At 42.0% G+C, this 21,577-nt stretch overlaps 1 protein-coding gene and 1 non-coding gene across 2 annotated transcripts in view; both read right to left on the bottom strand.

The window, feature by feature from the left end:
• DYM (dymeclin) overlaps positions 1-21,577 on the bottom strand; it is a 350,411-nt gene that overhangs the window by 313,742 nt on the left and 15,092 nt on the right. Inside the window, 1 exon segment of the mRNA XM_030335687.1 lies at positions 14,065-14,256. Coding sequence (XP_030191547.1) covers positions 14,065-14,204 — 140 coding nt within the window. The 5' untranslated portion in view covers positions 14,205-14,256.
• Positions 16,490-16,596, bottom strand: LOC115498912. Its single transcript, XR_003964019.1, has one exon. It is a non-coding gene; the product is annotated as a U6 spliceosomal RNA (small nuclear RNA).

Raw genomic sequence — 21,577 nt, 5'->3', positions numbered from 1 at the left:
CTCTCCCTCTCTCTCTCTGCCCCTCCCCAACTCGCTCACTCTCTTAAAGTAAATAAATAACCTTAAAAAAAAAAAAGAATACATTTTTTGGTCGCATAACAGTAATACAGTATAATCCCATATTTGTAGGAGAAAAAAAGACATATAAATACACATGTCTATCTACAGGCATGTGCATTATAAAAAGTATGGAAGAATATATACCAAATATCAACAGTGGCTTTCTTTATGTGAAGAAAATACATGACTATTTTCCCTCTTGTTTTCATATTTTCTAACTTCTCTACAATGAAAGATTTGTGTGATTAAAAAAAAAAAAAAAGACAATTTTACCAGCAAATCAACTAAGAGCTCACTCCACTTATATAATTACAGATATGTAAAAAGACTTGACTACAAGAAGTTCATCATAGTTTTACATATAATGACAAAAACCAGACAACCAGGGGCGCCTGGGTGGCTCAGTCGGTTAAGTGTCAGACTTCGCCTCAGGTCATGATCTCGGGGTTGGTGAGTTCGAGCCCCACGTCGGGCTCTGTGCTGACAGCTCCGAGCTTGAAGCCTGCTTTGGATTCTGTCTTCCTCTCTCTCTGCCCCTCCCCTGCTCATGCTCTCTCTCTCTCTCTCTCAAAAATACATAAACGTTAAAAAATTAAAAAATTTAAAAAAAGACAACCAAAATGTTCAATGTTAGTTAAATTACTGACATACTGACATCCGTAAGACAGAATACCATACATCCATTTATAAGCTATGCTGTAGGAAAACACTGACGTGAGGAAAATGTAAGTTGGGGCGCTTGGGTGGCTCAGCCAATTAAGTTTCTGACTCTCTGATTTTGGCTCAGGTTATGATCTCACGGTTGTGAGATCGCGCCCCATGTGGGGTTCTGTGCTGACAGCACAGAGCCTGCTTGGGATCCTCTCTCTCCCTCTCTCTGTGTCCCTCCCCCGCTCCCTCTCTCTCTCTCACTCTCCAAAACATATAAGTAAACATTTAAAAAATGTAAGTTAAAGAAAGAACATGTAGAATATGACACATTTTTAAACAAGAGAATTGATGGCATATACACCAAAATGTTAATGATAGTTACTTCTGATTGCTATTATTTTTACTTTTTTTCCCTTCTTTGTGCTTCGCTGTATACAAAGGTACCAAAAGTAAATATGCATTATCTGGTATCCAAAAAAATGAGCTTATACTTGACACATCCCCAAAGGCAAGGGAATTAAAAGCAAAAATGAACTATTGGGACCTCATCAAGATAAAAAGCTTCTGCACAGCAAAGGAAACAACCAACAAAACTAAAAGGCAACCAACAGAATGGGAAAAGATATTTGCAAATGACATATCGGACAAAGGGCTAGTATCCAAAATCTATAAAGAGCTCACCAAACTCCACACCCAAAAAACAAATAATGCATTGAAGAAATGGGCAGAAAACATGAATAGACACTTCTCTAAAGAAGACATCCAATGGCCAACAGACACATGAAAAGATGCTCAACGTCGCTCCTCATCAGGGAAATACAAATCAAAACCACACTCAGATATCACCTCACACCAGTCAGAGTGGCTAAAATGAACAAATCAGGAGACTATGGATGCTGGAGAGGATGTGGAGAAACGGGAACCCTCTTGCACTGTTGGTGGGAATGCAAACTGGTGCAGCCACTCTGGAAAACAGTGTGGAGATTCCTGAAAAAATTAAAAATAGACCTACCCTATGACCCAGAAATAGCACTGCTAGGAATTTACCCAAGGGATACAGGAGTACTGATGCAGAGGGGCACTTGTACCCCAATGTTTATAGCAGCACTCTCAACAATAGCCAAATTATGGAAAGAGCCTAAATGTCCATCAACTGATGAATGGATAAAGAAATTGTGGTTTATATACACAATGGAGTACTACATAGCAATGAGAAAGAATGAAATATGGCCCTTTGTAGCAACGTGGATGGAACTGGAGAGTGTGATGCTAAGTGAAATAAGCCATACAGAGAAAGACAGATACCATATGTTTTCACTCTTATGTGGATCCTGAGAAACTTAACAGAAACCCATGGGGGAGGGGAAGGGAAAAAAAAAAAAGAGGTTAGAGTGGGAGAGAGCCAAAGCATAAGAGACTCTTAAAAACTGAGAACAAACTGAAGGTTGACCGGGGGTGGGAGGGAGGGGAGGGTGGGTGATGGGTATTGAAGAGGGCATCTTTTGGGATGAGCACTGGGTATTGTATGGAAACCAATTTGACAATAAATATAATATATTAAAAATAAAATAAAGTAAAATAAAATAAAATAAAATAAAATAAAATAAAATAATAAAATAAAATAATAAAATAAAATAAAATAAAATAGAATAAAATAAAGTAAAAATGAGCTTAAGTTAACTGTGTGTGCCAAAAGCCGCCTTCTTGCCTTGTTTGAGCGCCATCTAGTGGTTGGAAAACATAATACAATTTTCACAATGCAGTAAAGGTTTCTAAAGGTGATCTTTATAAAAGGACATTATGCAAGCACAAAGACAAGTATTACTATACTACGTGGCTGATCTAATTTTCTGAAACAACTGAACAATTAATTCAAAAGAGTCAGAGTATTCTCAAACTTTAGGAAATAGCAGTTATCGGAGAAATTGGTAATTCCTGTTGCTTTTTTTTTCAGCCCTCAAATATTTTAGACTGTCCCAAGACAGAGCCTTTCCTCTTTTTTAAAGTGATTGATAGTTAATCCTTAAAAGAAGCAGAAAGTCAAACACTTTTACATGCTTTATGGTGTTTTATACCCCCCCCCCATACACACACACCAAAAAATCTAGAGGGCAGGTGTTACCGTTTCCATTTTACAGAAGCTTCAAAAGTCCCAGTGAGATTAAGCAGCTTGCCTAAATTCACAAAACTAGTCAGTAGTGGAGCTGAGACAGTGGAACCAGACAAAGTTGGTCTGGCTCCAAAATCTATGCTCCCCCTATCATGCTTCACTGCCTCCATTCCTTACAGGTCACTCAAAAAGTCAGCGCAGGGGCGCCTGGGTGGCGCAGTCGGTTAAGCGTCCGACTTCAGCCAGGTCACGATCTCGCGGTCCGGGAGTTCGAGCCCCGCGTCAGGCTCTGGGCTGATGGCTCGGAGCCTGGAGCCTGTTTCCCATTCTGTGTCTCCCTCTCTCTCTGCCCCTCCCCCGTTCATGCTCTGTCTCTCTCTGTCCCAAAAATAAATAAAAACGTTGAAAAAAAATTTATATTAAAAAAAAAGTCAGTGCACCTTTTCAGTAAAATGATTCTCATTCTTAATAAGTATACAAAAGCATGTGGACTCTTAAAATAAATAGATAGATAGATAAATAAATAACAACCAAACAAACAAACCAAAAACAGAAACAGAATCATAAACACAGAGAACAGGGGTACCTGGGTGATTCAGTCAGTTAAGCATCCACCCGAGTCTTGATTTCAGCTCAGGTCATAATATCACGGTTCATGAGTTCAAGCCCCAAGAGGGGCTCTGCACTAACAGCAAGGAGCCTGCTTGGAACTCTCTGTCTCCATCTCTCTCTCTTCCCCTCCCCTGATAGTGCTTGCCTGCACTCTCTCTCTCAAAAATAAACATTTGAAAGGAAGGGGAGGGGAGGAGGGGGAAGGAAGGAAGGAAGGAAGGAAAGGAAAGGAAGAAACCTGGTGGTTGCTAGGAGAGGGAGGTGGAGGAATGGAGGAAATAAGTGGAGGGGATTGAGAGGTTTAAACTTCTAGTCATAAAATAAGTCATGGGATGAAAAGTACAACAGAGAACACAATCGATAATGCTGTAATGACGTTGTATGGCAACTACACATTGTGGGGAGCACTGCACAATGCAGAAGAAGAATTGTTGAATCACTAGGTTGTCCACCTAAAACTAATAGAACCCTGCATGTCAACCGTAATTCAATAAAAATTAAAATTAGAAAATAAGTGCACAAGCTGTCACTATATGGCTGAGCATTGCTCTCAAATCTAGAACTGTAAGCTCATTAAGTATTTATGTTCGAATCAAGTATCAATTTAAAACAAAAGAACTTTTTTTTTTAATTTTTTTTTTCAACGTTTTTTTTTTTTATTTATTTTTGGGACAGAGAGAGACAGAGCATGAACGGGGGAGGGGCAGAGAGAGAGGGAGACACAGAATCGGAAACAGGCTCCAGGCTCTGAGCCATCAGCCCAGAGCCTGATGCGGGGCTTGAACTCACGGACTGCGAGATCATGACCTGGCTGAAGTCGGACGCCCAGCCGACTGCGCCACCCAGGCGCCCCAAAAGAACTTTTAAAATATATCATTCTTTTTTATTTTAAAAAAATGTTTTTCTTAATGTTTATTTACTTTTGAGAGAGAGACAGACAGACAGCAGGAGTGGGGAAGGATATAGAGGAGTAGACAAAGAATCTGAAGCAGGCTCCAGGCTCTGAGGTGTCCACACAAAGCCCGATGTGGGGCTCGAACTCACAAACCGTGAGATCATGACCTGAGCTGAAGTCAGACGCTTAACAGGCTGAGCCACCCAGGCGCCCCTAAAATACATCCTTCTATGCACTGTTCTGTTAGCTGGCTATGCCAGTTCCAGGAGGATGCGGTACTTTCCATTTCCTACGTCGGCACAGACACTCAGACCTTCATCACGCGGTGGATCCATTACGGCAGCGCCTGGCATGTGGGTTTCCTGCCCTACTTTCTCTTCTTTCCTGCTCCTTCCAATCTACCATTCACCCTCCCTAACAAGTGATCTCCCTAAAACAATACTTTAGCCAAACCCACTCAACAAGAACCTACAATGCTCATCCTCAGCTTTTCAACAGGTGTGGCCCAAAATAAGCACCCTTCTCCAGGCCACTAGACCCGGGCAGGCTTATGACACTACCCTGCAACACCATGAATCATGTTGGGAAGCGTTTTTAGTGATCCGTAAAATCTGGTCCCCACCTATCACACTTGTGTCTCATGCCCTGCCAACACAAACTAGAAGAATTAATGGAAGTCCTTCAGTCATGCTTTACTCACAGCACAAGAACCGCTTTCATCCATACGTACATGGCTATTCATTGTGGCACTCGCTTGCAATGTAATAACAAAACAATGGAAGCAATCCAAACGGTTAATGTATTTGGCTATATTAATTTTGGTATATTCAGGGCATATGCTATGCCCGCATCAAAAAGAATGAGGAAGCTAATATAGAGAAGGCTCTCCAAAATACAATCCAAAACCCCAAGGTACAGAAGAGCATGTAACATACGTTATTGTCTAAAACAAGGGGGATAGGGGCGCCTGGGTGGCGCAGTCGGTTAAGCGTCCGACTTCAGCCAGGTCACGATCTTGCGGTGCGTGAGTTCGAGCCCCGCATCAGGCTCTGGGCTGATGGCTCAGAGCCTGGAGCCTGTTTCCGATTCTGTGTCTCCCTCTCTCTCTGCCCCTCCCCCATTCATGCTCTGTCTCTCTCTGTCCCAAAAATAAACGTTGAAAAAAAAAAAATTAAAAAAAAAAAATAAATAAAAAAAAAATAAAACAAGGGGGATATATGTGCATGCGTTTATAAATGCATGTGCTACAGTCTGAATGTTTGGATCCCCCTCCCATGATGCATATGTTGAAATCCTAACCCCAAAAGGTGATGGGATTGGCAGCTGGGCCTTTGGGGAAGGGGTGAGACCTTCAGGCATGGGATCAGTTCCCATTATTAGAAAGGCCCCCACAGAGCCTGCTCACCCCTTCTACCACGTGAGGGCCAGAGAAGGTCCTGACTACGCACCAGGAAGAGGGCCCTCACCCAGTCATGCTGATGTCACAGCCGCAGACTCCCGGCCGCTAGAACCGTGAACAGTAAACTCCGCTTGTTCATGAGCTCCCCAGTCGGGGAGGGGGGCGGGGTTCTGTTACAGGGGCCTAAACGGACTAAGACAGCATGAGACGTCCTCTGAAAGCACATCTAAGAACACTTGGCAACATCGGCTGCCTCTGGGGAAGGGAACTGGACACACGACAGGATGGAGGAAGGGAGACTTCCTGCTTTGCAACCTTTTGTGTCTTTTGAATTTGGGACCTCAAGAACATATTATCTTTTCAGACAAAAATAAATGATAATTTTTAAAGTTCCAGCTACAGGGGTGCCCGGGTGGCACATTCCAACCCCTCCAAAACACTTTCCAGAGTCCTGTAATCCTGACTATCCTACACAGCATCCGTATACCTTCTAACATTGCACCTACCTGAAACATACATAACTGATCCTGTAACCGAATTATTTAAAAAACAAAACAAAACAAAGACACTGAAGAAGTAATACAGTGGACCCTGAACAACGCAGGGGGGTTAGGAGCACCGACCCCTGCACCGTGAAAAATCCACATATAACTTTTTTTTCCAAAATTTATTTATTTTGAGAAAGAGAGGGAGGGACAGGCAGAGAGAGAGAGAGAGAGAGAGAGAGAGAGAGAGAAATCCGAGCAGGCTCCACACTGGTACAGAGCCAGACACGGGGTTCAATTTCACAACCATGAGATCACAACCTGAGCTGAAATCAAGAGTTGGACGCTTAACCAACTGAACCACCCAGGTGCCCCTGGCATGGGAACCACCACATATAACTTCTGACCCAAACTTAACCCCTAAGGGCCTACTATTGACCAGAAGCCTTACCAATAACACACAGTCTATTCACACGTATTTGTATGCTATATGTATTATATCCTATAGAAAGTCAGCTAGAGAAAAGACTATGCCATTAAAGAAAATCGTAAGGGGCGCCTGGGTGGCGCAGTCGGTTGGGCGTCCGACTTCAGCCAGGTCACGATCTCGCAGTCCGTGAGTTCGAGCCCCGCGTCGGGCTCTGGGCTGATGGCTCAGAGCCTGGAGCCTGTTTCTGATTCTGTGTCTCCCTCTCTCTCTGCCCCTCCCCCGTTCATGCTCTGTCTCTCTCTGTCCCAAAAATAAATAAACGTTGAAAAAAAAAAAAAATTTTTTTTTTTTTTTTTTTTTAAAAAAAAGAAAATCGTAAGAAAGAGAAAACAGATTTTCAGTACAGGGCTACATTTATTAGAAAAAAATCCACATACACGTGGACCCGCAGAGTTCAAATCTGTGCTGTTCAAGGGTCAACCGTAATTTCTGCTGAAGGACACAGTGACAGTCACAAGGTGATGCAGTCAGAGTATCTAATAAAATGAAAGTCTGATCCCGGCCTTTATGATAAAAATCTTTCAATCACATTAGGACAAAATCGAAACTGCTTTCTTTTTTACAAGACCCCTCAAATCTGCCAAGCCCCCGCCCCTCACCTCCAGTTCCACACACTGGGCCTCCCCTCTGCCGCTCCCCTACTGGGGCCAGCCCCTCCTATTCCCTAGGGCTCAGGAGGCCACTTAAGCATCTCTCCTTCTTCAGTTGCCTCCGGAAAGGGCTACTGGCTGAGGGCCACAGGGGTGGGAAGGAGACTTCCATGACATAGCCTTTGGTACCTTCTGGGATTTGAACCATGAGAATGAATTCCCTTTCAAAACATAAGTGCCACTTCTTCCCAGGAAATCTGTGACTCACCCTGTCCCGCTCTACCTCAGACCCTGAGACGCTGCTGCTGTGTTCATGCTACACTGCACTCATGTGTTGGTTTACAGACAGATTATAAGCTCTTCCAGGGCAAGAGACGTTATCTAGTTCCTCATTATATCCTGAGATGTAAATGGATAAATTTAGCTTACAGGAGCGCCTGGGTGGCTCAGTTGGTCAAGCTCAGACTTCAGCTCAGGTCATGATCTCGCGGTCGGTGGGTTCGAGCCCCGCGTCGGGCTCTGTGCTGACAGCTCGGAGCCTGGAGCCTGCTTCGGATTCTGTGTCTCCCCCTCTACCCCTCCCCCGCTCATGCTCTGCCTCTCTCTCTCTCAAAAAACTAAAAAATAAACATTTACAAAATTAATAATAGCTTATAAATAATGAAAGGTCATCTGGTCCAGTCACAAGGACGACACATACTAATTACAAACGTGTTCCCATATACCATACCCTCACGGGGGGATACTCGGATGCCCACAAACCAAAAAATAATAAGCACGGTTTTGTTTCTTGTTTTTGCTGCTATTATTTAGTATTTAGAAATATATAAAATCGGCCATGCAAGCAATTTTAAATATTTTATTAAGAAAAAATAAACAGCATATTATTTAAACTCTACTCTTAAATTAATCTTGATTTTATTTCAGACTTTTGCTTCACAAGTAATTTTAACACAGTGAAAAGTTAAAAACTATTGAAGAATCTTAATAGGATTTTGCAACCATGCCTGGAAACTCGAACAAAATCTGATTACTCTAGTGCCAAAAATAATTTATAGTAAGCAAGAATTAGATTAGTCCTAAAGGCCTTACAGTGTCTTAAAAAAAAGGCAGACATCAATTTTTGGCTGCAAAAAACGGGCTGCACTTGAAAACCGCACATATGGATCCAAGAAATTCCAGGAGTGAGCAATCTAAAAACCATCTAAATTCAGAGTCTTCTCTGCAGAGATTCATCGTAGTACTGAATAATTCATACACTAGGTAATCCCATCTCTGACTCTGCCAATGAGGCGGCACCTGCTAGCTCAGGGCCTGCTCAATGTCAATGCTCTACAGGTCACACATCAAACACCAGCACCGAGGGGCAGGTACAATACCAGCACAAAGGGGCAGAGGTACAATGCCACCAACGAAGCCTCCAGGACCATTCCACACACACACCTGCACGATGCCGCTTATTCACTCTACAACTTTTCACACTTTCTAAGATTCCGATATGCTTTTTCATATAAACTAGGGTGAATTAAGAAAACGGAATGACATCAAAGAGAATAAATACGTGAGGAGAGCAAAGGATCTTTGAGAAAGAGCAGTAATTAACAAAACTAACTATGAAGGCACAGTAATTCAAACCACGAAGCACCAGCAAAAATATGGCAAACTTTAGAGGGTACGAAATAGACAAAAAGAACTAACGAATTCTTCCCATCACTATTCCTTAAGAAGTTCATCCTTCCCCCAGTGCTCCGAGGTGCCAGTTCTGCATAAATCAAACACATGTCCGCATACGCACCCTTCTTCTTCTTCGATTATTAGCATTTGCTCTTTGCCGTTTACGTTTTAGAATCCGCTCATCAAAATCTCTCCACCTTATCCCCCCAGCCCCCATAAAAAGCTGTTGTGATTTTTAACTGGAATCACCTTCTCTGTAGGTCCATTTGGGAAGAACTGACATTTTTACGGTAGTCTTCTTCATCTCTAAACATGGTATCTCTCTCCATTTAATTAAGTCTTTTTCAATGCCTTTCAGAAGACACTAAAAACTGCGCTGTACCGTAGCTTACACAAGTGAAAAGAAAACGTGTGTGACAGCAAATGACGAAGTCTCTCTATGCCCTTTTTCCTCTAAGTCTTATTTCAACACAAGCAGTGGCACTCAGTGAGAAACTCCTCACGGAGTAAGGAAACAGATTCATTTTCTTTTTTTTTTTTAATTCAAGTTAGATAACATACAGTGTAGTCTTGGCTTCAGGAGTAGAACCCAGTGATTCAACTCTTACAAAGGACACCCAGGGGCGCCTGGGTGGCTCAGTCGGTTGGGCGGCCGACTTCGGCTCAGGTCATGATCTCGCGGTCTGTGAGTTCGAGCCCCGCGTCGGGCTCTGTGCTGACAGCTCAGAGCCTGGAGCGTGTTTCAGATTCTGTGTCTCCCTCTCTCTGACCCTCCCCCATTCATGCTCTGTCTCTGTCTCAAAAATAAATAAACGTTAAAATTTAAAAAAAAAAAAAAAAAGGACACCCAGTGCTCATCCCAACAAGTGCCCGCCTTAATGCCCATCACCCCTTTAACCCATCCTCCCACCCACCCACCCCCACCAACCCCCAGTTTGTTCTCTGTAGTTACAAGTCTCTTATGGTTTGCCTCCCTCTCTGTTTTTATCTTATTTTTCTTTCCCTTCCGCTATGTCATCTGTTGTGTTTTTCAAATTCCACATATGAGTGAAATCACAGGATATCTGCCCTCCTCTGACTGACTTATTTCGCTCACATAATACGCTCTAGTTCCATCCACGTTGTTGTAAATGGCAAGATTTCATTCTTTTTGACTACCAAGGAGTGTTCCATTGTATAGATATACCACATCTTCTTTATCCACCCACCAGTTGATGGACATTTGGGCTCTTTCCATACTTCGACTATTGTCAATAGTGCTGTTATAAATACTGGAGTGCATGTGCCCCTTCAAATCAGCACTCCTGTGTTCTTTGGATAAATATCTAGTAGTGCCACTGCTGGGTCGGAGGGTAGTTTTATTTTCAATTTTTTGAGGAACCGCCATACTGTTCTCCAGAGTGGCTGTACTAGTTTGCATCCCACCAGCAGTGCAAAAGGGTTCCTCTTTCTCCTCATCCTCGCCAACATCTGTTGTCTCCTGAGTCATTAATTTTAGCCATCCTGACAGGTGTGAGGTGGTATTCCATTGTGGTTTTGATCTGTATTTATTTCCCTGATGATGAGTGATGTTGAGCATCTTTACAGGTGTCTGTTAGCCATCCGGATGTCGTCTTTGGAAAAGTGTCTATTCATGTCTTCTGCCAATCTCTTCGCTACATTATTTGGTTTTTGGGTGTTGAGCTTGGTAATTTCTGTATCGATTTTGGATACTAACCCTCGACCCGATAGGTCATTTGCAAATATCTTCTCCCATTCTGTCGGTTGCCTGTTAGTTTTGTTGATTGTGAAGGAAAACGGTTTCGTACTCTGCTGATGCTATAATTGTCTTCAGTTTGACGTCTCCCACCAAGCCACAGCTTCTTTAACTTTCTAAGGATCTCAGAAGCAGTAATAAGTACCCACTTCCTATAACATGCAACTAATCCATGCTATCACATGAAACCGTAAACTAAGTGAAACTTCCAAGGCCCAATCCAACCGTATCCAGAAACTAGAAATTGAACATTATTGCCAAAATATATAAATAGTTCACAAAAAGGAAATAGCAATAATCCTTACTCTTTAAACACATAAAAATACACATACCCTTTATCATTAAAGAAAGGCAGATTGGGGGTGCCTGGGAGGCTCGGTCGGTTAAGCGACCCTTGACGTCGGCTCAGGTCATGATCTCATGGTTTGTGAGATCAAACCAAGCGTCAGGCTCTGCTGACAGAGGGGAGACTGGTTGGGATTCTTGCTCTCCCTCTCTCTCTCTGCCCCTCTCCCACCAGTGTCCACACTCTCTCGCAAAATAAATAAACAACCTTAAAAAAAAAAAAAAGGCAAATTAAAACCATAAGGACCACAACATACATCCGTAGATTTTTTTCTTTTTAATTCACCATCCAAAGGCAGAGAGACAGGCCTCCCAAGCCTGGGGTTGAGGGAGAGGGGAAATACTTATTTGTCACCGTTATCCTATTTTCATACTGAAAACTGGTGAAGGAAAGGAATTAAGTGTTCACCCTTAATCATAGAGTAAAAACTGCATATAACTTAAAAGATGAAGGAGAGTTCTTCTTTACAGAAAAATTCCAGTTAATAAATACAAAAGAAAGGATCAAATTAAAAATATCACCACTTTGTAATTTCTTATGAAACAGGTGATTCAGACCAAAGTCATCAATGGAGGCTAAAACACACTCAAACCTCAAATCAATCTTAGCACGATAACTGATACAAAACCACAGTCTCTGTATCCTGATGTAGCACAATATCAAGTATATGGAATCACTTACACAGTACCCTTACCAAAACTGTTTAAGTTGCATCAAGCCTTTAAATCTGACTTCCAGTTTACAAAACACACACACACACACACACACACACACACACACACACAGAGTTACAAGATATGAGAAGCAATCAGGTAAATCCAGAAGGTGGAACATTCTACAGAAAAACACACCCAGTGTGTTGAAAAATTTAATAGCACAGGGGAAAAAAAATGTGGCAGGGGCTGGAGAGTGAATATGTCTATTATAAAGACATTTAAAGGGCATCTGGGTGGGTCAGTAGGTTAAGCATCTGACTCTTGGTTTCGCTCGGGTCATGATCTCACAGTTCGTGAGATCCAGCTGTCAGTGCAGAGCCTGCTTGGGATTCCCTCTCTCTCCACCCTTGCCCCGCTCATGCTCTCTCTCCCCCCTCTCTAAAAATAAATAAATAAAGACATTTAAGAAATGTAACTGGGGTGCTGGAGTGGCTCAATGGGTTGAGCATCTGACTGATTTTGGCTCAGGTCATGATCTCGCAGTTTTTGTGAGTTCAAGCACAGAGCCTGCTTGGGATTCTCTGCCTCCCCCTCTCCCTGCCCCTCCCCCACTCAAGCTGTCTCTGTCTCTTATAAGAAATAAACTTAAAAAAAAGTTTTTTTCTCTCTCTCAAAAATAAACAAAAATTTTTTTTTAATTTTAATGGCTGCAGGGTAACTACAGAAAATATTTAATCAGTTTTCTATTTGTGGATGTTGTTTTTAGACTTCTGTCATAACAAATAATGCTGCATACATCATTTCCCCTGTGTACAAATACATCTCTAGTATAAATTCTGCAAAGTAGTATTGCTGGGTCAGAGTGTTCGTGTTTATAATTTTGACAGATCTTGCCAAACTGTTCCATGGAACTTGTGTCTATTTATACTCCTACAAGCAGGGCAAGAAGGTCTGTTTCCCCACCCTTTTGTCAATTTAACGCAATTTGAGACTCTTTGACCTGTGCCAATTTGACAGATGAAAACCAAGATCTCCTTTTTAACTTTATTATAAAAACTGATAGGCATATAATAACGTAGAGTGACTAGAATACTGAATACCCACATAGTCAATACCTACACAGGTTTAGTGTGACAGGCAGAATAGCAGCCCCCTAAAGATGTTCTAGTCCCTGGGATCTGTGAATGTTATGTCACAGCATATATCAATACCTCATTCCTTTTTCTTTCTCAGTGATAGTCCGTTGCATGAATGTACCATATTTGGCTTATCCATTCATAATTAATACCATTCTGACTGTTTCCGTATTTGCTTCACCTACTTTTTTCAAAGTATTTTAAAGTAAAATAAGGACATTTTCTTCTATAACCGTAATACCATTATCAGACCCAACAAAATTAACAATAAATCCTCCTACCGAGTCCATATTGACATTTCTACAGTTGGCTTTATAATGTCTGTTAGAATTAGGAACTAAATAAGTTGCATTCGTTGCTTCTGGTAGTTACATTTCTTTCTTTCTTTTTAATTTTTTTTTAATGTTTATTTTTGAGGGAGAGGGATATAGAGTGCGTGCTCACGCACAAGCGGGGGAGGGACAGAGAGAAAGGGACACACAGAATCTGAAGCCGGCTCCAGGCTCTGAGCTGTCAGCACAGAGCACAACGAGGGGCTCGAACCCACAAACCATGAGATCATGACCTGAGCTGAAGTCGATGCTTAACCAACTGAGCCACCCAGGCGCCCCCCTCAAACCACTTTATTTAAAAAAAAAAATTCTTTTAATGTTTATTTATTTTTGAGAGAGAAAGAGAGAGAGACACACACAAGAGAGTGAGCAGGGGAGGGGCAGAGAGAGGGTTGTTGGGGTTTTTTTCATTTTTTTCATTGTTTTTTTCAAGTTTATTTTCTGTAGCCATTTGAATGAGTAAGACAGTTGCATATAAGCACACGTTTACAAAATACATTTTACTTAACTGTAGGGAAAAAAAAAAGCAAGGGATAGGAGCAAAAAAAGAAAAAGCAAGACATGTACAGGATGCTGGCACTTGTGTTTAAACAATGTTGTAAAACTACATGAGATATATATGCTTAAATAACCTTGTATTATTCTAGAAGATTCAAAAGAAACTGCTATGAGGAATCACCTCCAGGGAAGGGAGGTGGCTGGGTGGAAGAAAGGAAAGAGAAAAACTTACTTCCAACTTTCCATACCTTTTGGATTTTCTACGGGTACACGTATGACAGAGGATGAACAGACAGAACGTTAAAAACTTTCTTTTTTGAATCGGCATACCACACAAGTTTACATGAATTTTCAATCTCCGAGTAACCTCTTACCTGCTGGTTGGTGCAGGGAAAGAAAACGAGAGGAGCTGATTCCAGAACGGGTCATTCTCAGAGATGGATTCCGTGCCCGATAACTTTTTTAAGTACTCATTTTTAGGAAGATCACCGATTCTGCTGCTGTTCGATCCCATCTTCCAATCTGGTAGATAACTTGTCCTTAAGCCTTCATTTCCGCAAAACAATCTACAAAGAATGAAAAGAAATTTCAAACTTGCTCAACATTAATCATACTTTTCCCATCCTTGACCTAAATGAAAAAAAAAAAAAAACAAAAAACCCAACCCGGAAAATTACTTAAGGGAATCACACTTCTCTTTATTTTTAAATATATTAGACACCAGATACAAAGTCACAAAGGAGAGAAAGGGGCTAAAATTAAAATCTGTCTTAGCTAACACACACACAAAAGTCCAACTCCATGCTTTAGATCTTCAAATGAGCATAGCTTTGCCTAGGAAACGTCTCAAAGCAAATCCCTAACAATGATAACTTCTTACCAATTGTCTGAAAATGAAGCTACTTTTATTTTTTTAATGTTCATTTATAATTGAGAGGAAGAGAGAGAGAGAGAGCACAAGGGAGGCACAGAGAGAGAGGGAGACACAGAATCCGAAGCAGGCTCCAGGTTCTGAGCTGTCAGCACAGAGCCCGACACAGGGCTCGAACCCATGAGCCATGAAATCATGACCCCAACTGAAGTCGGACGTTTAAGTGACTGAGTCACCCAGACGCCCCTGAAAATGAAGGCCTTTTACAACAAATGATGGTGATAAAGAGATAGAGAGTGCATATCTTGAACGTGCTCAGAAGGGGGGCAAGTAGCCAAAGGGACGGCCATCAGCTACCTACACTCAGGGGAGAAGGAACCTGAACTGAGTTATGTGCTGAAAGAGAACAGGCTCCCCGTTCCAAAGCTGACACTTAGTGTCCCTCTCGTTGTGCTGTCATGCATATCAGCATTAGCTGGCAGGCTTCTTCCCCTATACCATGAGGCACTTGGTTTCTCTGAAAATAAGAACTGATTCACCTTCCTCTCCCCAGTGTCTAGACTAGCATGTAACAGGTGTGCCCTGAGCAGTATGCTGAAGGAAAGCTTAGGCGAATAAATGATCAGCATCTGCAACATCTGTTGTGCTTGAGGTTTTTTTGTTTGTTTTTCTTTTTGTTCTTTTGACAGTGCAAACCATTTATTCTGGCTTCTTCTGGTGGTCCTCAGGGTCATCAGGGCACACTGAGCCCCACACAGCACCGCGGCAGGCCTGGGACACAGCAAGGCACAGAGGCGAGTCCAGCATCAGGTGACACTGACGGCCAGGGACGTCTGAGCACCAGGAGGCGGCCAGGCACTGGCCAGGGGCGTGGGGACCCCTGAGGGACAAGCAGTTCCAGTGTGTACTGAGGGGGAACAAACTGACCCCAACGTGGGCCTTACGGCAGTTCCTCGGGACATTCACAGCACAGGGGTGAAAACGCCCCTCAGCGCATCCGTGAGCAGCAGGCCAGCCTCACGGCCCCACGGCAGCCCCCCATTCCTCATGCGCCCGTCAAAGGGGCTCCCCCAGGGCAAGTGTCCACCAACCACACTAGGGTCCAGCCCCCTTGTTCTGGAAAAGGCCGGAAGCTGGTAATGGCCTCAGGGCCCAGCTGTTGCCGAGGCCACCCCAGGCCCCATGGGGATGTGCAGACAGGGTGGGTGCAGATGGGGCCAGGGAGGGGACTTCTGCCGGAAAGGGCTCTTCTCTTCCCAAAGCCCCGGCCCCTCCAGCCAGGTGTGGACAAGTGAGGGTGGTGCTGTAGGGCCCAGCTGTGCCCCAGGCAGCCCAGGGAGACCACGGTGAAGGCAGAAGGTTTAGATAAAGCATGAATTGCTGTCTTCATCAAACCACACTTGACATAGTTCTAGATCATGCTCTACCTCACTTTGTTCAGGAAAGCCTCTCACTGACAATATAAAATGGTGGTAAGATGAATAATAATTACACTATGCTAAAATTACCATCGCAATGAAAGGAAACCATGTCCAAAGGGAAAACTCCGGTTGGATGAGAACCTCCACTGGTAGCGACTTACTTTCTTACGTCTGTCCCTCCTTACTCCACAGAGACACTGAAGCCAACATCAGAATTTGGAAGCATGCCTTCCACATTCTCTTTGGAACTTTGCGACTGGACTAAGCTAAATTACCTAAACGGATGAGGCTCCCCCAGTGCGCACGGACAGCCGGTCTTCTGAACAGGAGGGAGAAATACTAATCTGGCTTCCTGTCACCTGGCCCTGAATTCAACACCACCTAGCATTTTCTTCTTCCCTACCCAGGGGACAGGGACCCCAAAACCAGCTGGCTCCAACTAAGCCTCCATATCAAGCCAGCTAATCGTATGTCTAGATTGTGGTTTAATTTTTTATTTTTATTTTTAAAAAATCTGGAAGCTTCACGAATCTACATGTCACCCTTGCACAGGGGCCACACTAATCTTCTCCGTATCGTTCCAATTTTAGTATGTGCGCTGCCCAAGCCAGCACTGTGGTTTAATATCTTAAATGAGGAATTAGTAAGCCCAATTAGAAAATGCTATAAAAATATTCTGAAATATATAAATGCCTTACTTGTCACACCCAATTCCAAAGCTATTTTACACATTTTAAGTCATTTAAAATGAAATGTTTTAATATAATCTTACAATGGGGTACATTACACTAATGAAAATGAATTAACTAGAGCTACAATTACCAACACGGACAAAATACACACTAAAGAAAATGCTACAGAATAACAGACGTGGTGTGATTTCATTTATATGATTTTAAAACATGCGAACAATATCATGGATATGTTCATACCTACTACAAACTATTAAAATATACATGGGAAAAATACACAGCAAATTCAGAAGAATGCTTTTACAGAATGTTATGAGGAGAGGAACAGAGGAGCTTTGGTGGTATCAATAAACACTTTCTCAAACAGAAAAGGGGAAAGGAACAGAGGGAAAGGGATGGGGGCGCCTAGTTGGCTCAGTCAGTTAAGCGTCCGACTTTGGCTCAGGTCATGATCTCACGGTTCATGGGTTCGAGCCCCGCATCAGGCTCCGTGCTGACAGCTCAGAGCCTGGACCCTGCTTCAGATTCTCTCTCTCTCTCTCTCTCTCTCTCTCTCTCTCTCTCTGCCCCTCCCCCGCTCACGTTCTGTCTCTCAAAAACAAATAAAAGTTAAAAAAATAATAAAAAATAAAATTATAGAAAGGGGATGAAGCACATGTGCCAAATATTTAGACTTGCTGAAAATGGACAGTATGTACAGGGGTCTGGCCTATTACCCTCTGTTCCTGCCATAAATATAGAGTGAGAGTTGTTTTAAAAGAATGGTTTCTCAATCACTCAGCAGCAATACTGGAAGATAAATGATAGGGAAGCAATGTCTCTAAAATATTAATAAAAAATAATTTTAGGGGTGCCTGGGTGGATCAGTTGGTTGAGCATCCGACCTGGCTCAGGTCACGATCTCACTATTTGTGAGTTCAAGCCCCACATGAAGCTTGCCGTAGTCAGCACAGAGCTGGCTTCAGATCCTCTGTCCTCTCTCTCTGCCCCTCCCTTGCTCACGCTCTCAAAAATAAATAAAAACATTTAAGAAAATAATAATAACAATTTTAACTACAATTCTTTGGCTAGCCAAGCTACCAGTTAAGTATAAAGGTAGAATAAAGGCATTTTTAGACTTGCCTCAACTCAAAAAAGCCTCCCATGGCCCCATCTTCTGGAAGGTACTGGAAGATGTACCCTTTCAAGGTGAGTGAATAAACCAAGAAAAATGAAGACAAGGAATTCAAGAAACAAAGGCTGCAACACAAGACAGGAGTAAGAGACGCCCAGGAGAAGACACGTGCAGCAGGCTGGGACACGAGTCGAGACGGCCCCATGACCTCCGAGGGGAAGCAAGCCAGAGAGCAACAGGTCACCTGACATGTCTGACCTTATTCTGTGGCGCGTTACCAATACTGTAGGAGAATCTGGTAGGAACGAAGGACAGCTACACAGAAAACAAATGATTTTTTAATTATGCACTTTGGAAAAAACAAAAATTGTTTAAGCGTCATGTAATCATAGTACATGACTCAATTCTACAGTTACCGATATTTATATAATCATCACAATAGAAAAAGTAGACATTTAACCAAAAATTGCGAGGGAACTATATTGGGAAGAGGCTTAAAAAAGAATCAGTAGTGGTGGTTTAAGAGCGTGAAATTCTCATCTTCCATAATAGGCAGGAAGTCAGCAGAAAATACCTAATTACTAAATCGGCAAATAACAGTGAAAGTATATTAGCTATAAATCAGGAAATAAATAACCAGAAACAACAGCTAAGAGACTGGAGTGCAGCCCTCTCTGGAGTGGAGAGGGTGGTCATGCAGTCCTTTTGTTTTGTGTCCATCAGATTATCTGAGTTTTTTTTAACTATGTCTACGTATTACTTTGATTTTAAAAATTAAATATGTTTAAGCTCCTTCACCTACTCATAGTTAAATTTTTAACACATATGGGAAACACAAAGTTACCATCATAACGAAATTCGTAGTGACCAAAACTGTAAATTATTCTTTACGGAGGCAAACAATTAGCAAACTTTAAGAAATCTATTTGTCTGATATAGTTTAATGTCATTATATTATTAAAGTTATCTCCCAAAATCTAAATTTCAGATTTCCACCCTTATGTGTTTACTGACAAGCCGTAGTCACAGCTTGGTCAGAAAAGAGGAACTGAATTCAAACCCACAGTAGGGATAAACACATAGATCAATGAAACAAAACAGAAAATCCAGAAAGGGACTCACTAGAATACAACCAGTTGATTTTTGTCAACAATGCAAAAGCAATTCAATAGAGCAAAGACCTTTCTTTGAACAAATGGTGCTGGAATCCAGAGGCCACTAACAAAAAACCCTTGCATCTTAAAAGTTAACTCAAAATAGGGGCACCTGGCTGGCTCAGTCAGTAGAGCCTGCGACTCTTGATCTCAGCGTCATGAGTTCAAGCCCCACACTGGACACAGAGCTCATTTAAATAAATAAATAAATAAATAAATAAATAAATAAATAAATAACTCAAAATAAATCACAGACCTAAACATAAAACAACAGTCTATAAAACCCTTTTTAGGAGAGAACAAGGGAGAAAATCTTTGTGACCTGGGGTTAGGAGGGGCTTATTAGACATAACACAAAAGCACAGCCCATAAAAAAACAAAGGTGACAAATTAAGTTTCACAAAAATTAAAAACTTTTGGTCAGTGCAAGACTCTGCAAAGAGAATGAAAAAAAAAAAAGCCACAGACTTAGAGAAAATATTTGTAAGTCACAGAGCCAAGAAAGGACTTGTACCCAGAACACAGAAGGAACTCTCTGAACTCAACAATGAGAAAACAGTCCAATTAGAAAATATGCAGAAGATTTTAACACATCACCAAAGAAGATAGGCAAATGACAAACACATGAAAAGACATTCCATCATTATTAGCCATTAAGGAACTACAAATTAAGAGCACAATGATATACTGCTAGTACACATCTACTGGAATCGCTAAGATAAAAAACAAACAAACAAACAAACACTGAGAGTACCAAAGCTGCCAAGGATGTAGAGAAAGTGGCACTCTCATACAGTGCCGGTCGGAACGTAACGTGGAACAGCAACTCTGGCAAACGGTTACGCGGTTTCTTATCAAGTTAAACACAGACATACCATTTGACCCGGCAGTTGCATTCCTGGACTACGTATGATCCCAGAGAAATGAAAACTTAGGTTCACACAAAAAAACTACCCAAATGTTCTTTCAACACGTGAATGAATAAGCGAACTGAGGTCCCTCCATATAATGGAATAAAAAGAAGGAACCCTTTGATATATCCAATAACTTGCACAGGTCTCCAGGGCATTGTGATAAGGGAGCAAAGCCCATCCCCAAAAGTTACAGACTCAAACTAAGAAGAGCCACACTGTGTTTAGTGATTCTAGTTTATATAAAAGTGAGTGAACAATGGGGATGATAAAAGGAACAGAAGAGAGGAATGAGGATGAGGTACTTTGTTATCGCAAGGTACTTGCGCTACCTGTGAAATGGTAGGGTGTGGTCTGAAAGTGCACTCGGGTTAGCTGTGTGTATTGCAAACACAAGGGCAACCACTAAACAAAAGTTTTAAAAAGCGCAATGGACATGCTAAGAAAGGAGAGAGAAGGGATTCACGTAAGTACTCCATCAGCACCACAAAAGGCAGAGAAAGAGAAGACAAAAAAAGGAACAAAAATAAGGGCAGTGAATAGAAAAGAGGAACAAACACTGGTAGACATTAATCCAACTTTATCAATAATCACCCTGAACATCAATGGCCTAAATCTGCCAATTAAAAGAGATTGTCAAAGTGGATCAAAAAATAAGACCCAACCAAATGTGTCTACAAGAAACACTTTATATTTTGTTTAATATTTTGTTGTTGTTGTTGTTGTTGTTGTTGTTGTTGTTGTTTTAGGGGGGAGAAAAGGTGTGCACGCACATGAACGGGGGAGGGGCAGAGAGAAGGGGGGACAGAGGACCCAAAGCAGGCTCTGTGCTGAGCCACCAGGCACCCCAAGAAACCCACTTTAAATATACGAGACACATACAGATTAAAAGTAAAGAGATGGAGAGAGATGTATCACTTAACACTAATCAAAAGAAAGCAGGAGAAGATGTATTAATCTTAGACACAGTCGACTTCAGAGCAAGGAAACTTATCACAGATTAAAAAAAAAAAAAACAAGAGAGCATTACATAATGATAAAGGAGTCAACTGTCCAAGAAGACCTAATCTTAATGTGGACCGCCTAGCACAACAGCGTCAGAATACAGGAGGCAAAAACTACCAGAACTGCAAGGAGAGGTAAACCACGATTATGAACGAAGACCTGAGCACACCTCTCTCGGAAATGCTCAGACCCAGCGGGGAATAAAATCAGTAAGGACCTGACCGATCTATACACCACCATCAATCAACCGGATCTGACATCTACGGCCTACTTCATCCAACAACAGCGGAATACACATTGCCCTCCAGTTCACACTGAATAGTCACCAAAACAGACCACATTCTGGGCCTTAAAACATCCTAACTAATCTAAAAGAAGCGCTTTTGAGCGCTCAAAACCAGGAAGCTTGAGAATAAAGAAACGACTGAGATGACCACATGCGGCAATATTCTGACAAACGCAGGATGCACGACATTCGTTGTAAAGAACCACCACCCTGTGCATGGGGTTGGGGGCTTCTCTCAACTGGAGGAGACTGAAGGGATATTGTAACAACCAAATGTATACATGAATCTTCAACAAACCCAGATTTGTAAAGAGAAAAAACCATTATAAAAGACAATCTTGAGACCCAACTGGATATGGACTGAGTAGAAGATATCATATGGACATAAGTGAGATAATGATAGTGTAAGTAGAAAAATGACCTAATTCTTAGG

The sequence above is a fragment of the Lynx canadensis genome, chromosome D3, assembly GCF_007474595.2.
Source record: "Lynx canadensis isolate LIC74 chromosome D3, mLynCan4.pri.v2, whole genome shotgun sequence".
NCBI lineage: Eukaryota > Metazoa > Chordata > Mammalia > Carnivora > Felidae > Lynx > Lynx canadensis.
Note: the sequence above shows the minus strand (reverse complement) of the source record. Positions and strands in the feature narration are given on the sequence as shown.